Source organism: Chelonia mydas, chromosome 1 (genome assembly GCF_015237465.2).
Source record: "Chelonia mydas isolate rCheMyd1 chromosome 1, rCheMyd1.pri.v2, whole genome shotgun sequence".
NCBI lineage: Eukaryota > Metazoa > Chordata > Testudines > Cheloniidae > Chelonia > Chelonia mydas.
In genome coordinates this window covers 332,999,856-333,015,796 of record NC_057849.1, presented here as the reverse complement: position 1 = coordinate 333,015,796, position 15,941 = coordinate 332,999,856, and the positions used below count along the sequence as shown (strand labels likewise).

The following is a 15,941-nucleotide window of genomic DNA, read 5'->3' as shown; positions in this document are numbered from 1 at the left end:
ACAGGCTCTCAGTTACCTCAGAGAAACCCTTGGTGCCTGATTTCCACTGCCCTGCACCTTGTGTAGCCATTTACACTAATGCAAATCAGCTAATGAGATCTCTCTGGTCTGACTAACAGGGTGAGTCCAGAAAATAACTCTGTACCTCCACATAGGAATCCTAAAGCCTGACAGTGTCACAGAGACAGTCCCCTGTTGTGTTGCCTCCTTCCCACTCCGGGAGCACCTTTAATAATTTTTTACTTTTAAAAGCTTAAAGGAGCAATATCCATTTTTCCTGAAAACTCACTCATTCACTGCAATGGGAAATCAGCATATATAGCACCTTTCAGTTTAAAAGAGAGCAAGAGGTTGCTCAGCTGGCTGGATTTGGAAATTGAAATAGTTTGGATTTTGGTAGGATGAGTACAACTGAGGGAAGCGGAAGAGAACAACGGGGAAATCACAGGCATGGCATTTGTCTGATATGAGGAAGAAGTGAAGAAGACACTAAGGGCTTTTCCTCACTACCGCGCTGCAGCCCATCAATTAAGCGTGTCTGGTGAAGACACGCTACGTCAATGGAAGTGCACTTTCCTGTCAGTGTAATTAATCCACCTCAACGAGAGGCAGAAGTTGTGTCAGCGGGAGAGCGTCTACCGCCGACATAGCGTGGTGTGGACACCGCATTAAGTCGATGCAAGTTACTTCGCTCAGAGGTGGGTTTTTTCACACCCGAGTGACATAACTTGCATTGACTTAAGCGGTAGCGTACACAAGGCCTAAACATGCAGTCAACAGAGGAGATCAGGTACTGCCTTTGGAAGTAGACACTGCTATTCCTCCTTTTTCATGAAGGAGTCAGGATGAACCCCTGACACCTCCACGTCACTGCAGCCCTTCCCAAGAGTGGGGAACGCCTGCTTGAAGGGACAGTTCAAAGGGAAACCAGCACTCAGCTTGGAGAACAGAGACATTAGGGGACCCCAGGTGAATGAGAGAGGCCAGCCTGGATGGTTTTTAAATTGTGCAAAGGAAGCTTTTACTTTTTATTGTAAAGGGAGGTGGATGGGAGACAAGGTGCCTGTTAACTGGACAGAATTTATCTACTAAGCGTGGATAAAAATCTCAGTCCAAACCTGTAAAGCAAGCAGCTAAAATAATTCCACTCTGGAAGCTGCTCACAGCTGCAAAGGGTCAGAGAGCACAACAGCTGAAACATACTTTTGCTACATTTGTTTCTAAGTTTCCCCAAGTGGCCTTTGGGGATTTTGCCTTGTGACTTCCATGAAAGTGAACGGGCCAGATTCACTGCTGGCATAGCCAAGTGCTACACCAGGGAAGTCACGTTGAGTTGGAGCTATTCTTCTAGGGCACGTGGAAAATGGTGTGGCACGGGAGGGTCATATCAAAACAACAGGCCGTGCTGACAAGAGGTTTTTCTGACCAAAGCGATTCAGGCCCTGATTCTCCACTATATCTGACCCAGTGGCAACTAGGGGGCTGTTGCTGCTCCTTGATTCAGGCTCTGGCGGTACTAAGGGCTGTACAGGGGCCACTGGAGGACATGGTGTAGCTGAGCTCTTCTCTGTCACACCCCGTTCCCTTCACTGTCCTGGATATGCCCCTACCCACTTTGAAACACTGCTTTCTCATTACCTGGAGCAGTGCTGGCGTGGCTGGTGTAGGAGCCACCTCGGCAAGATTTATGCCCACAGCGTTCCCCTGCATGCCAAGTGGCCATTGGGGGCTGGAGAATGCAGCTCCCAGTCCCCCTGCACTATCCCCCTGTATTAACAGGGATGGGTGAAACAAGTTGAATAAACTGCCCTTCACCTCCTTCCTTGCTGCCAAACTTTCACCCCAAGCAGCCTTTGCAGGGTTGAAAATTCAGTTAAACCTCCCTCCCCATTAATTAATTGTAGAGTTGGGCCCAAATCAATACCGTGCCTGCAAACATCTCAGTCTCTGAGGAGGTTCAGACTGGAGTCTGAACATAGAAGCTATCCCTTATCTGCTCAAATCCAGATCCCTGATCTGCAGCAGAGGACCAGCAAGGCTTTCCCAGTGTGGGTGGATTTACACCCTTGCATGGAAAATCTCAAAGTGTTTTATAACCTGTAAATATTCCCCACAATTTACAGATGGAGAAACTGAGGCAGGTTTGGGTCTAGACTATCCTGATTCCCAGCCCTGTGCCTTGACTACAAGCCTGTCCTATCTTCTGTCCTTATATTTCTGTAACTATGGGGTCTGTTTGTAGGATAAATCATCCCCACCCTCTTAAAAAAAAAACAAAAAAACACACACCTGATTTCTATAGCCCATCCCAAATACATGATTGAAAATTAGGGTTAAGCAGTTAAACCCCCACTAGTTCTATAAAAATTCCACCTGATGGTTATCTGAGTGGTGTTCTGATTATTTTGCACCACTGGCCAGCTGGAAAACTGGGAGCTAAAACTTCCTATGCTGGCTCTGAGCCAGCTTGTAAATAAGAGACTTTCAATTGGCTATTGAGCTTCTACCATCATTCTCCCGAACAAGGCAATAGAGCTCCTTCTCCTACTTGTAAACAGTGCTGTTTTGTCAACCTTGCATGAATCAACATAACAGAAGTTACAACCAATGACAAATGTCCAGTCATTCCTAAGCTAGAGAGACAGTTACAATTCTCATAGCTCCTTGGAGAAACCACCAACTTCATAAAACTATCAGCACTGGCAGAAAGAACATAATCCAAAAGTGTTAATTCTGTAAATAAGCATGAATCGTCCCCACCAAAACTGCTAACAAAGTATTTCCCCTGTTTATTTTAAACCTGAAAGTGACACACGTGTCCACCCCCTCCTGCAAAGGCCAAAAGCCATTGTAGACACACCCACCAGTGGTATCTGCATCTAGGATGACCAGATAGCAAGTGTGAAAAATCGGGACAGAGGGTGGGGGGTAATAGGAGCCTATATAAGAAAAAGCCCCAAATATCAGGACTGTCCCTCTAAAATCGGGACATGTGGTCACCTTATCTGCATCTGAGACTTTGCTTACTAAAAGTGTGTTCTTTCAGAGTGCAGGGTGGCCCAATCAAGGACATAGATTTGGTGCCAGCAAGAGTGAGGATAGAAGCTTCATAATACAGAAAACACTGGCTGAAACAATCTCTCACTTGGAACATTCAAGTTCATATTTCAGATAAGACCAGAGCAGGGAGTCCGCTTGTGGCAATACCATGTTACGTTAAAACATTACATGACCATCTAAAAGAAAGCTACCATCAATTGCAACTGCTGTATATTCCATACACTTGTGTTTGCAAGTGACGTGGGGATACACCTACCCACTGCGGCTTACCCTGTTGTCCTCTTGAATCTCCCAGTCACTGGAGAAAGTTATGACATGTTGCGCCTGAGAGCAATTGGAAAACTGGAAGAGACTGGAAAACATCCTTCTGTTTTCCTGTGTGTCTGGAAATATTGCATCCTGGAAATTTACTCCGTGAGGAAGGAGGTTATAATTCTCATCCATTCTGAAACAAAAATCAGATAGTACTTACGGCATGTCAAATCATGGGGTATTTCCCCCCCATCTCTGTTGTGTTTCTCGCCTATACCAGGACTGTTGCCTGAATGGGCTACACTGGGTGGCAGGAGACTCCTAGGCATATATTCATAGAGGGTGTAAACAGCCATTGGTCCATGACACCTGCTATCATGACAGCATTGTACACTAGCAGCGGTTCTGCCCCATAGGCTCTAAACCTGCAATGAGTTCCACACAGGCAGGCCCCTGCAACCACACAGATGTCCATTGGGCTCCTCATGGGCACAGGGGTCCTCCCACCAAGGGCCCATTGCACGACTGGAGGCATAATTTGGGATAGTCCTATATTTTGGGTATTGTTTGATTTTTCTGTGCTTCCGTTTGCCATTTCTTTCCAGGTACCCACAGATCTAGATGGGCACAATTTAAAATAATCCATTAATAACTAATACAAATTAGCTTTTAGAGATATTAGCAGACACCATCAAAACACGTTTTGTTATGCTTCTCTGCCACCACACCCCTGGTCTGAGATACACTGAGTGTTTCTAAACAAGTACTGAGTGAATTTCACAAATATTTTTGTATTTAAAGGTTCACTGTGATGGCTTTATTCCCACATTATAGTTTCTTATTATTTTGATGACCTTAAAATGAGGATTTGGCTGGTACCCAGAAGAGCAAAGTAAGTAAATACTTGGGGATCAGAGCTAAACCCATGTGCCAAACTTTTCAGAGAAAAGACATTGGCACCTATCCAGTCTGTAAAACTGACCAGAATCTAGTGTACCTACTTTGGTCTCACAGAAACAAAAAGGCTGAGCTGTACACAGCTAAATAACAGCTCAAAATAAATCTGGTACACAGGAATACCAAATTATTGTTTGAAATGCTGTATCTTTTTGGTCATGAAAGACATTACCATGGTTTGTAAATGAGCAAGATCACTGTAAGAAGTTAATACCACAAATCACTGAGCAAAAATTAACAACAAGATGGGAACAAATGCCATCTGCTGGGATGCTTATTTTTCTTTAGAAAGTGGTGCTTCATCGTTTAGTATTTTATCTGCTGCAGGCTTCTAAAACAGATATTGCGAGGGTGAAAAATCACTTTTACTGAGTTTAGTTTTCAAAAGATAACTTGATTTGCCTCTCCGTTATTAGCTAGAATGTTTGAAAAACTTTATACCCTCTATCTCAAGTTGGAAAAAAACAGTAACATGCTCAGTTCTAAATCCGAACATAAGAATGGCCATACTGGGTCAGACCAATGGTCCTCTTAGCCCAGTATCCTGTCTTCCGACAGTGGCCAGTGCCAGATGCTTCAGAGGGAATGAACAGAACAGGGCAATTTATTGAGTAAGCTGTCCTCTCATCCAGTCCTAGTTTCTGGCAGTCAGAGGTTTAGGGACACCCAGAGCATGGGGCTGTGTTCCTGACCATCTTGGCTAATAGCCATTGATGGACCTATCCTCCATGAACATACCAACTTGTCTGTCAAAAACATTCTACAAAAAGAAAAGGAGTACTTGTGGCACCTTAGAGACTAACAAATTTGTTTGAGCATACGCTTTCATGAGCTACAGCTCACTTCATCAGATGCACAACTTTCCAAACTGTCTGTATAGATCATGGTGCATTTACCAGTCTTCACACTTCAGCTGGCTAGTTATACAGTACTTCACATCAAAGAAACTGACACAGAGGATTAAAATTTACAGAACGCTGTAAATATCAAACACTGGAAATGTAAGATCCAAACCACAACAACTATAAACAAGCTATAGTAAAATGCATTGTTCAATTTTTGTTGAGGTCATAAAATCATTTATAGATATATCCGTCACACACCCTAGATTTCAAGTAAATTGCACATGTTTGTTTCTATTTTCTGTAGTCTAGGAAAGCACTAATTAAGCACCACTCCTTCCAAGAAAAATCACAATAGAAAGTATTCTCCTCTGAAATGTGTAACACTCACATCTTCTCTGCTAGGTGAATTTGTACCTACCTGAGCAACAATAAGTATGAAATTCCTACTATCCAAAGAGACGAGACTTGCTGCAGCTCGTACTGTTATCTCTAACAGAAATGTACAAGGCTCATCCATGATATAGTTACACAACAGAGAACATTTGCTTTTATTCACTCACTATACAATACTGAGTCATTTCTGGTGGCTCCCGATGTATTTTAGTTACAGAAAACATACCGGACTAACTTTTGTTTGGCTTGGAGAAGCTCTAGAGATTCAGCTGCACACAAAGTGCTTGGAGATGCTGGGGTGAAAGTGTTCTAGAAGTGCAGCACATTTATGAACGAGAAAAAGTTCTCGCTCGTTCTCAAGCAGGGCATGGTCCACACGTTTGTACTCACCTGAGAAAGAAGAAGTAAGCGTAATCCTGCAGGACTGTGTGGGAGTGACAGGAGAAGTAGCCCAGTCCCGTGAGGTTAAGCCTAGAGCCTGCAGGGACTTCCAGCATGCTTCCCCAAGCCTGGTCACACAGCATCTCTATCTCAGCCGAGTAAAAGAGCCCCCCCTCGCTGGCTTCATATTGCCAGGGCAGGTAATTATACATGCTGTACATCTCCTGGTGGAGTGCCAGCACCTTGGCGTACACTATGATCTCTGCCAGCTCAGCCCTGCAGCTTTCACTCAAGGGTCTCCAGTCTGAGGGCAGCTGACAGCCCCAGCATGGGCCGAGCTGCCTTCCAAGGTTCAGCAGGGCCAGCAGCAGCATGCGCAGCATGATGGATGAACGCACAGTACACGCCGGACGCTTTGGCTTCCCAAGGCAGAAACTGCAGCTACCAGGCTGCCGCAGCGCGTGAAACAGGATCCCTGCGCCCTGAGCCCGCTTATTGGTAAGGCAGGGGCTGGTGACTGGGGGCTGAGCCCCACCAATCAGGCAGGCGGCGTCCAATTGGAGCGAGGGAGGGGCCGTGACAGCCCGGCCGCCGCGCCTTGCCCAGAGCCAGCCTCGCACGGGCTACAGGCAGCAGCGGGAGCGCAGGCGCACAGGGGACGTTTCAAAATTGGAGCAAGGCGTCTGCTGCCCCTGCGCGTCCGCGCGCTGCCTGCGGGGAGAGGACGGAGCCCCCGGCCGCAGCCTGCCTGTGCTCTGAGGGGAGAGAGGAGGGGAGAAGCGGGAGTAAGGGAGATGCCTTGTGGCTGGGTCGCAGATCTGAGTTGCAAACAAATCTCTGGCTCTGCCTCTTTCTGTGCCCTTGAGCATGTCACTTAATCTCCCTGGCCAAGATCCTCCAAGGTGTTTAGGTGCTTTACTCCCACTGAAGGCAAACACCTGCCTCTGGGGATCTGCGCCCCAGCTCCCCCATCTGTCAAATGGGGAAGCTACGTCCCAGTCCGCCCGTCTGAAGATAACATGCATGAAGGTGCCTTGGTCCCCACTCCTGCAGCTGGTTCTGGGTGGGCAGACCCCTGCGCCCATGCTGACCCCCTGGGCAAGGCCAACAGGGCGCCATGCTGGGCCAGCTGCAGGAGCAGGAGACAATGTAAATGCTATGGGGCAGGAACGGTGGGTTTGTACCGTGCCTGGCACGGTGGGGCCCTGGTCTGGAGTGGGATCTGTGGGTGCTGCTGCGGTGCAAATAATAGCCTAGAATGACTGTGTGTGTCAGGCACTCGGAGTCAGGGGTGCTGGGGGCACCCTACATAAGAACGCAGACAGGCAGGATGGGGTGAGGAGTGGATGATAAGGGGCAGTAGAGACTCAGTCATAGAATTAGAGTGGGAGAAGAGGAATGGGGTAAGAAGTGAGAGGAAGTGGGATTGAGTTGGTGAAGTGAGGGACGACTGAGGAAGAAAGCAAAGGAGAATGTGTGGACTACAGCTTCCCTGTATCCTCCTTTCCCCTACCCAGTGGGAAGGGGAGGAGTGGAAGAATTCCCCTTAACCTTCCTCTCTCATTCAATGCACAGGAGATGAGGAGGAAGAAGACCAACCTCTGGGCAGCGGAGAACCCCTTCCTGTCAGCCCATCTTTTCTGACCAGTCACAGGTTACCCCAGGCTACTTCTCTCCTCCACCTCCTGCTTCCCCACTTTGCTTACCTATATTAATTTGTTTCAGTCACACATATTTAAAAGCGCCTATCCCTAGCTCTAGGCATTTTTTAAATCACACACAAGAAGAAAGGTAAAAATAGAAAGGCAGGTCCAAGCACATCAACCCTTTCCTACCATCTCATCCTATCACATCACAACCTAGAGGGTGTCTAGCGGTACATTGTGGTCTCTTCTGGTTAGCAGGACTACTAGGCCCTGGAGAATGTCTCCAAGGCTCTGACTATCACTTCAGCAACAGGATACATCTACCAGGGAGCATTTGGATCTCACACCTCTTACAAGTATTTCCTGAGGCCAATGGCACTGAAGACCGCCCAACTCTGTTATAATAATAATTACATTTACTATTACTGCCCTTTATTTGAGGATCTCAAAGGGCCCAAACCTGATCAACTAAAGTTGATAGGAGCCAGGAATTAGGGCTACCATATTTGAACATGCAAAAATGAGGACACTCCACGGGGCGGGGGCTATTTCCTTGCGCAACCCCCCCCACCCCCCCGGCCTGCCCCAACTCCACCCCTTCCCTGCCCCCATTTCAACCCCTCCCTGCCCCACTGGACTCCTTCCCTAAATCCCCGCCCTGGCCCCTCCTTCTCCCCTGAGTGCACTGTGTTCCCCCTTCTCCCCCCTCCCTCCCAGCTGCGCAAAACAGCTGTTTCGTGGCGCAAGCACTGGGAGCTAGGGGGAAAAAGCAGGCACTCTCTCAAATGATCAACATTCACTTTCTTTCTCGAATGATCAACATTCACTCTCTTTCTTGAATGATCAACTCTTCTTTGCGGAAAAATAATAATGGCAAAATCCTGGACGTTTTTAGATATTTAAAAATTCCTCCCAGACGGTGATTTAAGAACCAAAAAGCCAGACATGTCCTGGAAAATGCGGAGGTATGGTAACCGTACAAGAATAGGCCCAAGGCACCTATAAAAGTCTTGTTAGCAGCTATACATCATGCAAAGTTAGTTAAATAACACTGGCTCAACTTCTGCTCTCAGTGACACTGGTGTAAATCTGGAGTAACTTCACTAAGATCAGTGGAGTTACTCCAGATTTAGACTGACAAAGCTGACAGCGGAATGTGGTCCAGAATGTTAAATAAATGCAATATTCACTTTTCATTAGTAGACAGTTCTCATATACCTTAGTTCTTCATAAATTTTATGGAAAAACAGCAAAGATCTGCCTAGAAACAGATTTTTTAAAATTTATCTGCCCTCCCCCCTCATTCTAGAGTAAATTTGACTGACAGATTCAAACCCTTTTCAACATTCTTCAGAATCTGTTTCTTGGAGAGCAACATATTGATTCATAACTGTCAAGAAAAGCTTGATGGGGAAGCCACAATAATAAGAAATAATAATAAGAAAAATTACACAACAAAGATCAAGGAATCAACAAACTACATGTGATTTTGAAAATGTAATCTCCCAGGGCAAAGTTCTTTTGTTTTGCAAACTGTGCCAGAGCTGTGATTATTAGGGGATAGTTCACAGGTTTGTTCTACAGATTTTGGGTGCAAATAAGAACTAATCTTCTGATCCAACTCCCACTGAAGTTGAAGATTCGATGTCATTGAGTTCAAAAGGAGCTGAATTGGACCCTACTGTATTGCTGTGCAATGGTGTACGTAACAATTATGAAGGCATCGGTGGTAACCCCTTAGTTAAGTTTGTATTGAAATTTGCACTTAAACAGTACTCAACCCTCTGTCAGACTTCGGTCATTGGATTTAGGCTCCACTTTTAGCACAGTAACTCTTCCAGGGACCTTTGAATAGTCCATGTAGTTTTTAAAGAGAAATCTTGACTAACATTTGCCAAGGAAACATTTAAAAATACTCCCTCTTTGAAATGTTGCCCTGCTTTTCTCACATTTACTTGGGTTTGGGGATTTCCCTACACCCCCCTATGGGGGTGTTTACCCCCCCTGAATTTCCCCAACACCCACCCTCCCCCCCCCCCCCCCACACACATGAGTTCTGTGAACTAGTTACATGCAATGTTGCCAATTTAGTGATTGTTTGGAAATGTGAATTGAAATTGATACATTAATACACACTTTAAAAGCATATACAGTGTATGATAAAATATGTGTATCTGAAAATGAAATTTCAATAGATTTGAAAAGTATGAACATAGACTAGCTTCCTTATACAGCTGTTGTTTTTATGACCATGTCAGTGCATTCATTTCAGTGATGTTGGCCAACCTAATAATTTCAAATTATGATTTGTAAGCAAAGCCTAAATGAGCTCTCCCTGACAGCTAGTGATGAGCTGGGGGCTGGGGGGAAAGGCTTCAGGACCAGATTGTATTTACATTCACACCTAATCTACCTAGGTATCCAGCAAACAGAGCTGTGTTGCCCAAGTGATAGATTTTGGCTGGGGTTGGGTTACAAATCACTTGAATGCGGGGGGTAAAGAAATGTTGTTATTCTTATTGTATGAGTAAAGGGCAGTAGAACTGTACTTAGCCTCTGCTGATTGAGGGCATAAAGAGAGAGGGTGGGGACAGGTGTTTTGCTTGATGGTCTGCCTGAGTCAGAAGTACTATTTGACCTGCCCCTCTCCACTGTTTAAAGACAGAGCTGATTAGGCTCCATAGATAGTCTTTTGTTCTGTTAAGTGACCACAACAGCTGAAATCACTGATGATCAGGTCTAAGCGCTTAGACCTGCTGTGGGACAGTGTTTCTGTGGAAGAGACAGCCCAGTCTGCACTAGCAGTGAGGTTCCCCCACTGAGAGCTCAGCTGAAATCCCTGAGAGCTGGGTGGAACCTCATGAGACCAACTCGCAGAGGTCACAGTGGCAGGTAGCAGCAGAAAGTGACAGCACAGGGCCATTGGCAACAGAGCGATGGAGTGAACGGTGGCACAGCGAACAACAGTGGCCAGAGCGAACAATGAGCAGCTGGAGGAACGAGCAAGGTGCCTTCTTGCCCCCCAGCTGGGAGGTGAACTCATGTGAAAGCAGCTCTGAACTCTGAGTCTCCACTGACCAAGGACAACACCGGTGTGTGTTAATGAGGCTGTTAAGAATGCTGGAGACACAACACAGTTCATGTGAACAAACATGGCTGTGGCATCATACTTTCTATTTAACCAAGAGATACCACACACTACAAACTGGAGGCCAATGTTAAGTGCATTGTCACTTGTTCATCCTGAAGTTGAACACTGCTTCCAAACAAGACCAGCAAATGCTCACTATCTTTCTGCAAGAAACTCAACTGACTGGCTAGAAGCATGCGGTGCAACAGTGAAGGACTCAACAGTTGAAAAAGTGAAGAACTCTCTCACCACATTCAAAAAATTTGCATACATGGCTGATGAATGCACCAATGCAAATGGTCATCAAGTATTAAGTCATTGTGTTCGTTATCTTGATGTCAGTGGTAGGCCAGTAGATGCATTTCTAGATATTCAAGTTATAGAAGACAGATTGGCTGCATCTGTGACAACCCACATCTTAGAAGAGTTAAATACTTGTCAATGGGACCCCAAACCAATGGCTGCTTGTGCATTTGATGGAGCTGCAAACTTCTCTGGAAGACATGGTGGAGCACAAGCTTTGCTCAGAGAAAAGCATAACCCTAATCTCTCCTATACACACTGCAGAGGCCATCTACTCCAACTAGTGCTAATACAAGCTGCAGACTCTTCAAAAAAAATTTAAAAATCTATAAATGTAATGTCTTCATTATATTCTTTTTTTCAGCAAGAATCCCAAAAGACTGAATATCTTGGAAAATATAGACGATACACTGGGACTGAAGTTCAAATTAGTCCAACCTGGGAAAGCCCTCTGGCTTTCTCATGAGCGATCCTTGGCTGTTGTCTTAAAATTACTCCAGCCTTTATTACTGGCTTTGGAAAGTATCTACCAAGATGGGATGGATCTAAGTAGTGAGGCTGGTGGATTACTTTTGCTACTGCATTCAGAGAAGACTATTGCTGTTCTCTCTCTTGTAAGTCTACTGTTGAAGCCACTTGGGTCATTAAACAATGGCATCCAGGCATCTGCTACAACAGTAGTAGATCTTTGTCCAGCAATAGAAGCTACATTTGGATCAATCAGAGAGCAATCCGTTGAAAAAGTACTGGAAGAAGCAAAGACTTCAGTCCAGAAGTTGACTAATGAAGGCATTTATCTTGAATCCTTAAGTGAAGAGGACAAGAAGTGTTTATTAAGACAACTGAAAAAGTACACAGACTTGATTCTTAAAAATCTACAACAGTGACTTCTAGATTCTACTCAACCTCTACGTAGCTTTTACAGATCCCTGTCTTATAAAACACTGACAGTTGAGTGGAGTGAGGCACTACCAGCAATGGGGCTGCTATGTGATCAGGACAGAATAGAGAATTTGAACACAGAGTGGAATATCCTATGACAAATGAATGAAGATTTGACTTCAACTTCTTTTTTATCATCACTAGTGGCTCGACCTGATCTTTGTGCCGTGTTTCCTGGGCTGAAAGAAGTAGGAATTCATCTCTTGCTACTCCCAGTCACAACAGCTACAGTTGAGCATTCTTTTTCGTCATTGAATAGAATTTTGTGTTTTGAAAGAAGTCGCCTTCTGCCTGATCATGTGAATGAACTAATGAACATATCAATTGAAGGAATGGAAGTACCGGACACACGAGAAGCCACCAAAGATGAATGCATTGCATTCAAGAAGTTCATTAACAGAGTTGTGCAAAATTATAACAAGAAACCAAGAAGGATGTAGATGTAATGCTTCATAGAAGGCTTGAGTACCCAACTTTAATTTGTGTGATGATTTTAAAATCTAATAAAATGGTCATGAAACATTTTTCTGTTTTTACTATGGTGCCATACAGCCCACTTTCACCCTCATGGTCTCACCCCTCATCGGCCCTGACCCCCCCTCCCCGTAAATTTGAACACCCCCCCCTAATTTCAATTCCTGGGGAAAACACAGCTTGGGTTCCTCTAGCTAAACAACCATAATCTCCAAACCTCACCACCAAGGCAGCTGTGCTATGGGAAAAAACCCCTCTCCCCCAAATCCTATTTCTCCCATTCAGGGAATCCTATGTCATCCCGTCCCCCGCACCCCCCCAGATTGTCCCCATGGTCTTCCACAGCTCTGTCAACATACTCTTCCTACCCCACCATGCACCCCTGCTTTCCAATGACATTTAGCTTTGAAATGTTTGGCTGTTTTAGCAGTTACATCTGGCAACAGTGGTACTTACAAATGGGGCTACATTATAAATATGGATGTTTGCTAATCTTTAAAAATCTTTAAAACTGCGAAGAGCAAGGAAATAAGCCGTTGAGCCTCTCTCCCACTGCCTACAGCCCATATATTTTCATCCAACCAAGGTGCAGCCTTAACTCAAACATAAGTGTAATGCACCAGTACACACATGCACATTTATGTTCTGTAATTCCTACATAAAACTACTAACAAGTTCACAACCATTAAAAGCATAGATGACCTATTCACATAACTCTTCCTAACCATTATAGAAAATCATATATCACAGCAACCTTTAGCAATCTGACATCATACCATACTTATGCACACCAATGCAAACCCGTGAACAGAACTATGTAGCGTGTTTTTCATCAGTGCCACACCCATTCTATTAATAATCTAAACACATAAACTTAAACTCGGCTGGAGTCAAGTCTGTTGTGTTAGTTGTCCTGGACAAGGGTGGAGGTATGTGGTCTGTGGGTGATAGAAGGGAGGCATTTGAGGTTGAGAAAGAGAATGGATGAGTGGATTGTTGTTGCCTCCTTGCTTTGTCTGGTTTGTATTCCTGGGAAATGGAGTCTACCAACTTTAACTCCAAGTTAACTCAGTTTTTTTCTGGAGGAATATATATACAGGTACTTGGTGCAGCATTATTATCCACATGTTCATATATGGGTATTTGGTGCACCATTGTCATAGGACAAAAGTAGCTGATGGAGAGTGTTTATACCTAGATAGATACATGTGTATTTAGAGCAGCTTTATTATACTTGAATAGATATGTAGATACTATTTATTAATCATCTAAATAAGAAATTGGTAGCTTTTTAGATAGAGAACAGTTTCAGTGGAAGGTTCATTGTTCTTTGTTTTGTTTTGTATGTGTTGCAAATACCTAATTGGCGAAGGCTTAACAATGATCAAACCAGTTTTGGGAATATCTCATGTGAGCTGTGACTGATTCCATCACTGCTATTCCTTTCGTTTCATTTAGCCACAATGTTACCGTTGGGTTGTTTGGGGGGTTTTTTTCATTTCTTTTTTGGAGCCCTACTGTAGTGCTGTGTTTTCTTAATGCCACTGTTAATAAAGTGAATAAATATGCTGTGTGACCAGAATATCTGAAACACTGCAGGCCCAAAATGCATGTGTGTGCTGACATATTTGCCTGCATCCTTTGGCTCAGATTGGAGCTGTCTGATTTTCTTTTCTGTGGTGATTACTGGGGTATAGAAGCAAATAATTACTCTCCTTTGGAATTCTCTCCATGATCCAGCAGTGGCGATGATGCATACATTGTGGAGACACAATTGGTGAAATCCTGGCCCCACTGAAGCCAATGGCAAAACATCCATGGATGTCAATGGACCCAGGATTTCACTCATTGAGTGTAAATGTTGTCATATCCTTAGTTTTATACAGAACCATGTATATATAAAAATAACAATACCTTTCATTTTAAAGACTCATATTTCCTGTATCTATTCCATTTATCCAGTCTAGTTCTAAATGTCCAACACAATGAGGCTTCCTTTTGGAAGGCGTTCCACATTTTGCTAGCTTAATTGTTAGAAAGTTTTCCTGATAATCAGCAGTAGGTGACCCTTCATCCCAGAGCCATCACAACTAAACTAAACTAAACTAAACTAAACTAAAGCTTATGCTCAAATAAATTGGTTAGTCTCTAAGGTGCCACAAGTACTCCTTTTCTTTTCACAACTAAACTGGCTCCCCTAGGCTGTTTTCTGTTTCAGTTAGGGATTTTATAAACCACTTTTAGATCAGTATTTTAGTAGAGATGTTTAGCTCTCTGGACTCGGACATGACAATTAACGCGATGTTCCTTCTAATTTTTTCACTGCAGCTCTTTTTTTTTTTTTTTGTAAGCGGCAGATGTATTGAAATGTAGCGAGACCTTCTAAATTCTTACCAGGGTTCCTCTTCTTCTAGCTCCGGATAACAAGGTTTTAGTGACATAAAGCAAAGATTAAGAAATCCAGCCAGGAGTCTGCATCTTTAAGATCCGTGTTTGCTGTTTCTCCTCAGGGACCCTAAGGCTGATCTGAGACATTCTTCAGTGCAGTGTGATTTTTTTTCTGTGAACTCAGAATGGATCTGACAAGCACTGTAGCCAAAACTAACTAATCAAAGTAGCATCAATAGAGCCAATTATAGCTGTGTCCATGCTTTTAACCACTCATGCATGTGCCATGGGTTATTTATTCACTTCCTCCTCTTAGATAGTCTTGTGGACTTTGAGACAGACTTGTGGTTTTCCCAGGCAGGAACTCTCCTTCCTTTTCACACATTTTAATGAACATTAAAGCCAAGGATTTCTCCCTCAGGGCTTTGTCATTTTACTTCCTGTTTCTATGGCAATACAGGTGATTTAGGAATTCTAGTATAAACATAGCTCTGATCTTGCTCTCTTTGTCTCTAAAGCATTGACTGAGTTGAGCGTTAGTCCAGGTACCAAACAAAAGAGCACAGTATCAGACTCTGGCTGTCTTATGGATGAGTGTAGGTGACCTGAAACCTCAACTCAGCTGTCTTTTATTTATATATCCTCAGCGATTCCTTTGTAGTCTATGGTACAAAATATCAGACCCAGATTTTTTCCCCCCTTTAAACCGGGTGACCAAGAAAGATGAATATTTGGCTTTCTTAGTTCCCAAAAGGAAGTGGTGTTTTTCCTTACCTTCTTATGACTATGTTTCCGTAATTTGGTTCATTCTTCTTGTGCATTTTAAAATTTGTTCCATTGCATTTCACAATTTTTCTACCAACATCTGTTTTTTTTTTTTTCTCCCTATCAAACAAAACATTCTGCTGCCCCAAATTTTCTGTTAGCTTTTTTGTTTCTTTTGGACAATATTTATGACCTGGTGAAATAAGATCTGCCTTTTGGGGATCAGCTGTAATACACTGTTACAATGAACAGCAATGCAAAAAACCGAGCATGATTTTATAAATGACAATAAACAGACTTTCTCCTAAAACAATTTAGAATTTAATGTAAAAGTGCTCAGGATGGATTAGGGAATTGGCAGTGAATTCCGGACTCTTCAGTTCTACCTATACTTTCCCAGATTGA

General features: G+C 43.8%; 1 protein-coding gene across 1 annotated transcript in view; it reads right to left on the bottom strand.

Moving 5' to 3' along the window:
• The window catches only part of CCDC3 (coiled-coil domain containing 3), a 69,338-nt gene extending 62,831 nt beyond the window's left edge, over positions 1-6,507 (bottom strand). Inside the window, exons 1-2 of the mRNA XM_007056553.4 lie at positions 5,898-6,507; positions 3,331-3,505 (exon numbers count right to left, since the gene is read on the bottom strand). Of these exons, the coding sequence (XP_007056615.1) occupies positions 3,331-3,505; positions 5,898-6,271 (549 nt within the window). The 5' untranslated portion in view covers positions 6,272-6,507. The remainder of the gene's footprint in view (positions 1-3,330; positions 3,506-5,897) is intronic.
• Between the last annotated feature and the right edge of the window lie 9,434 nt (positions 6,508-15,941).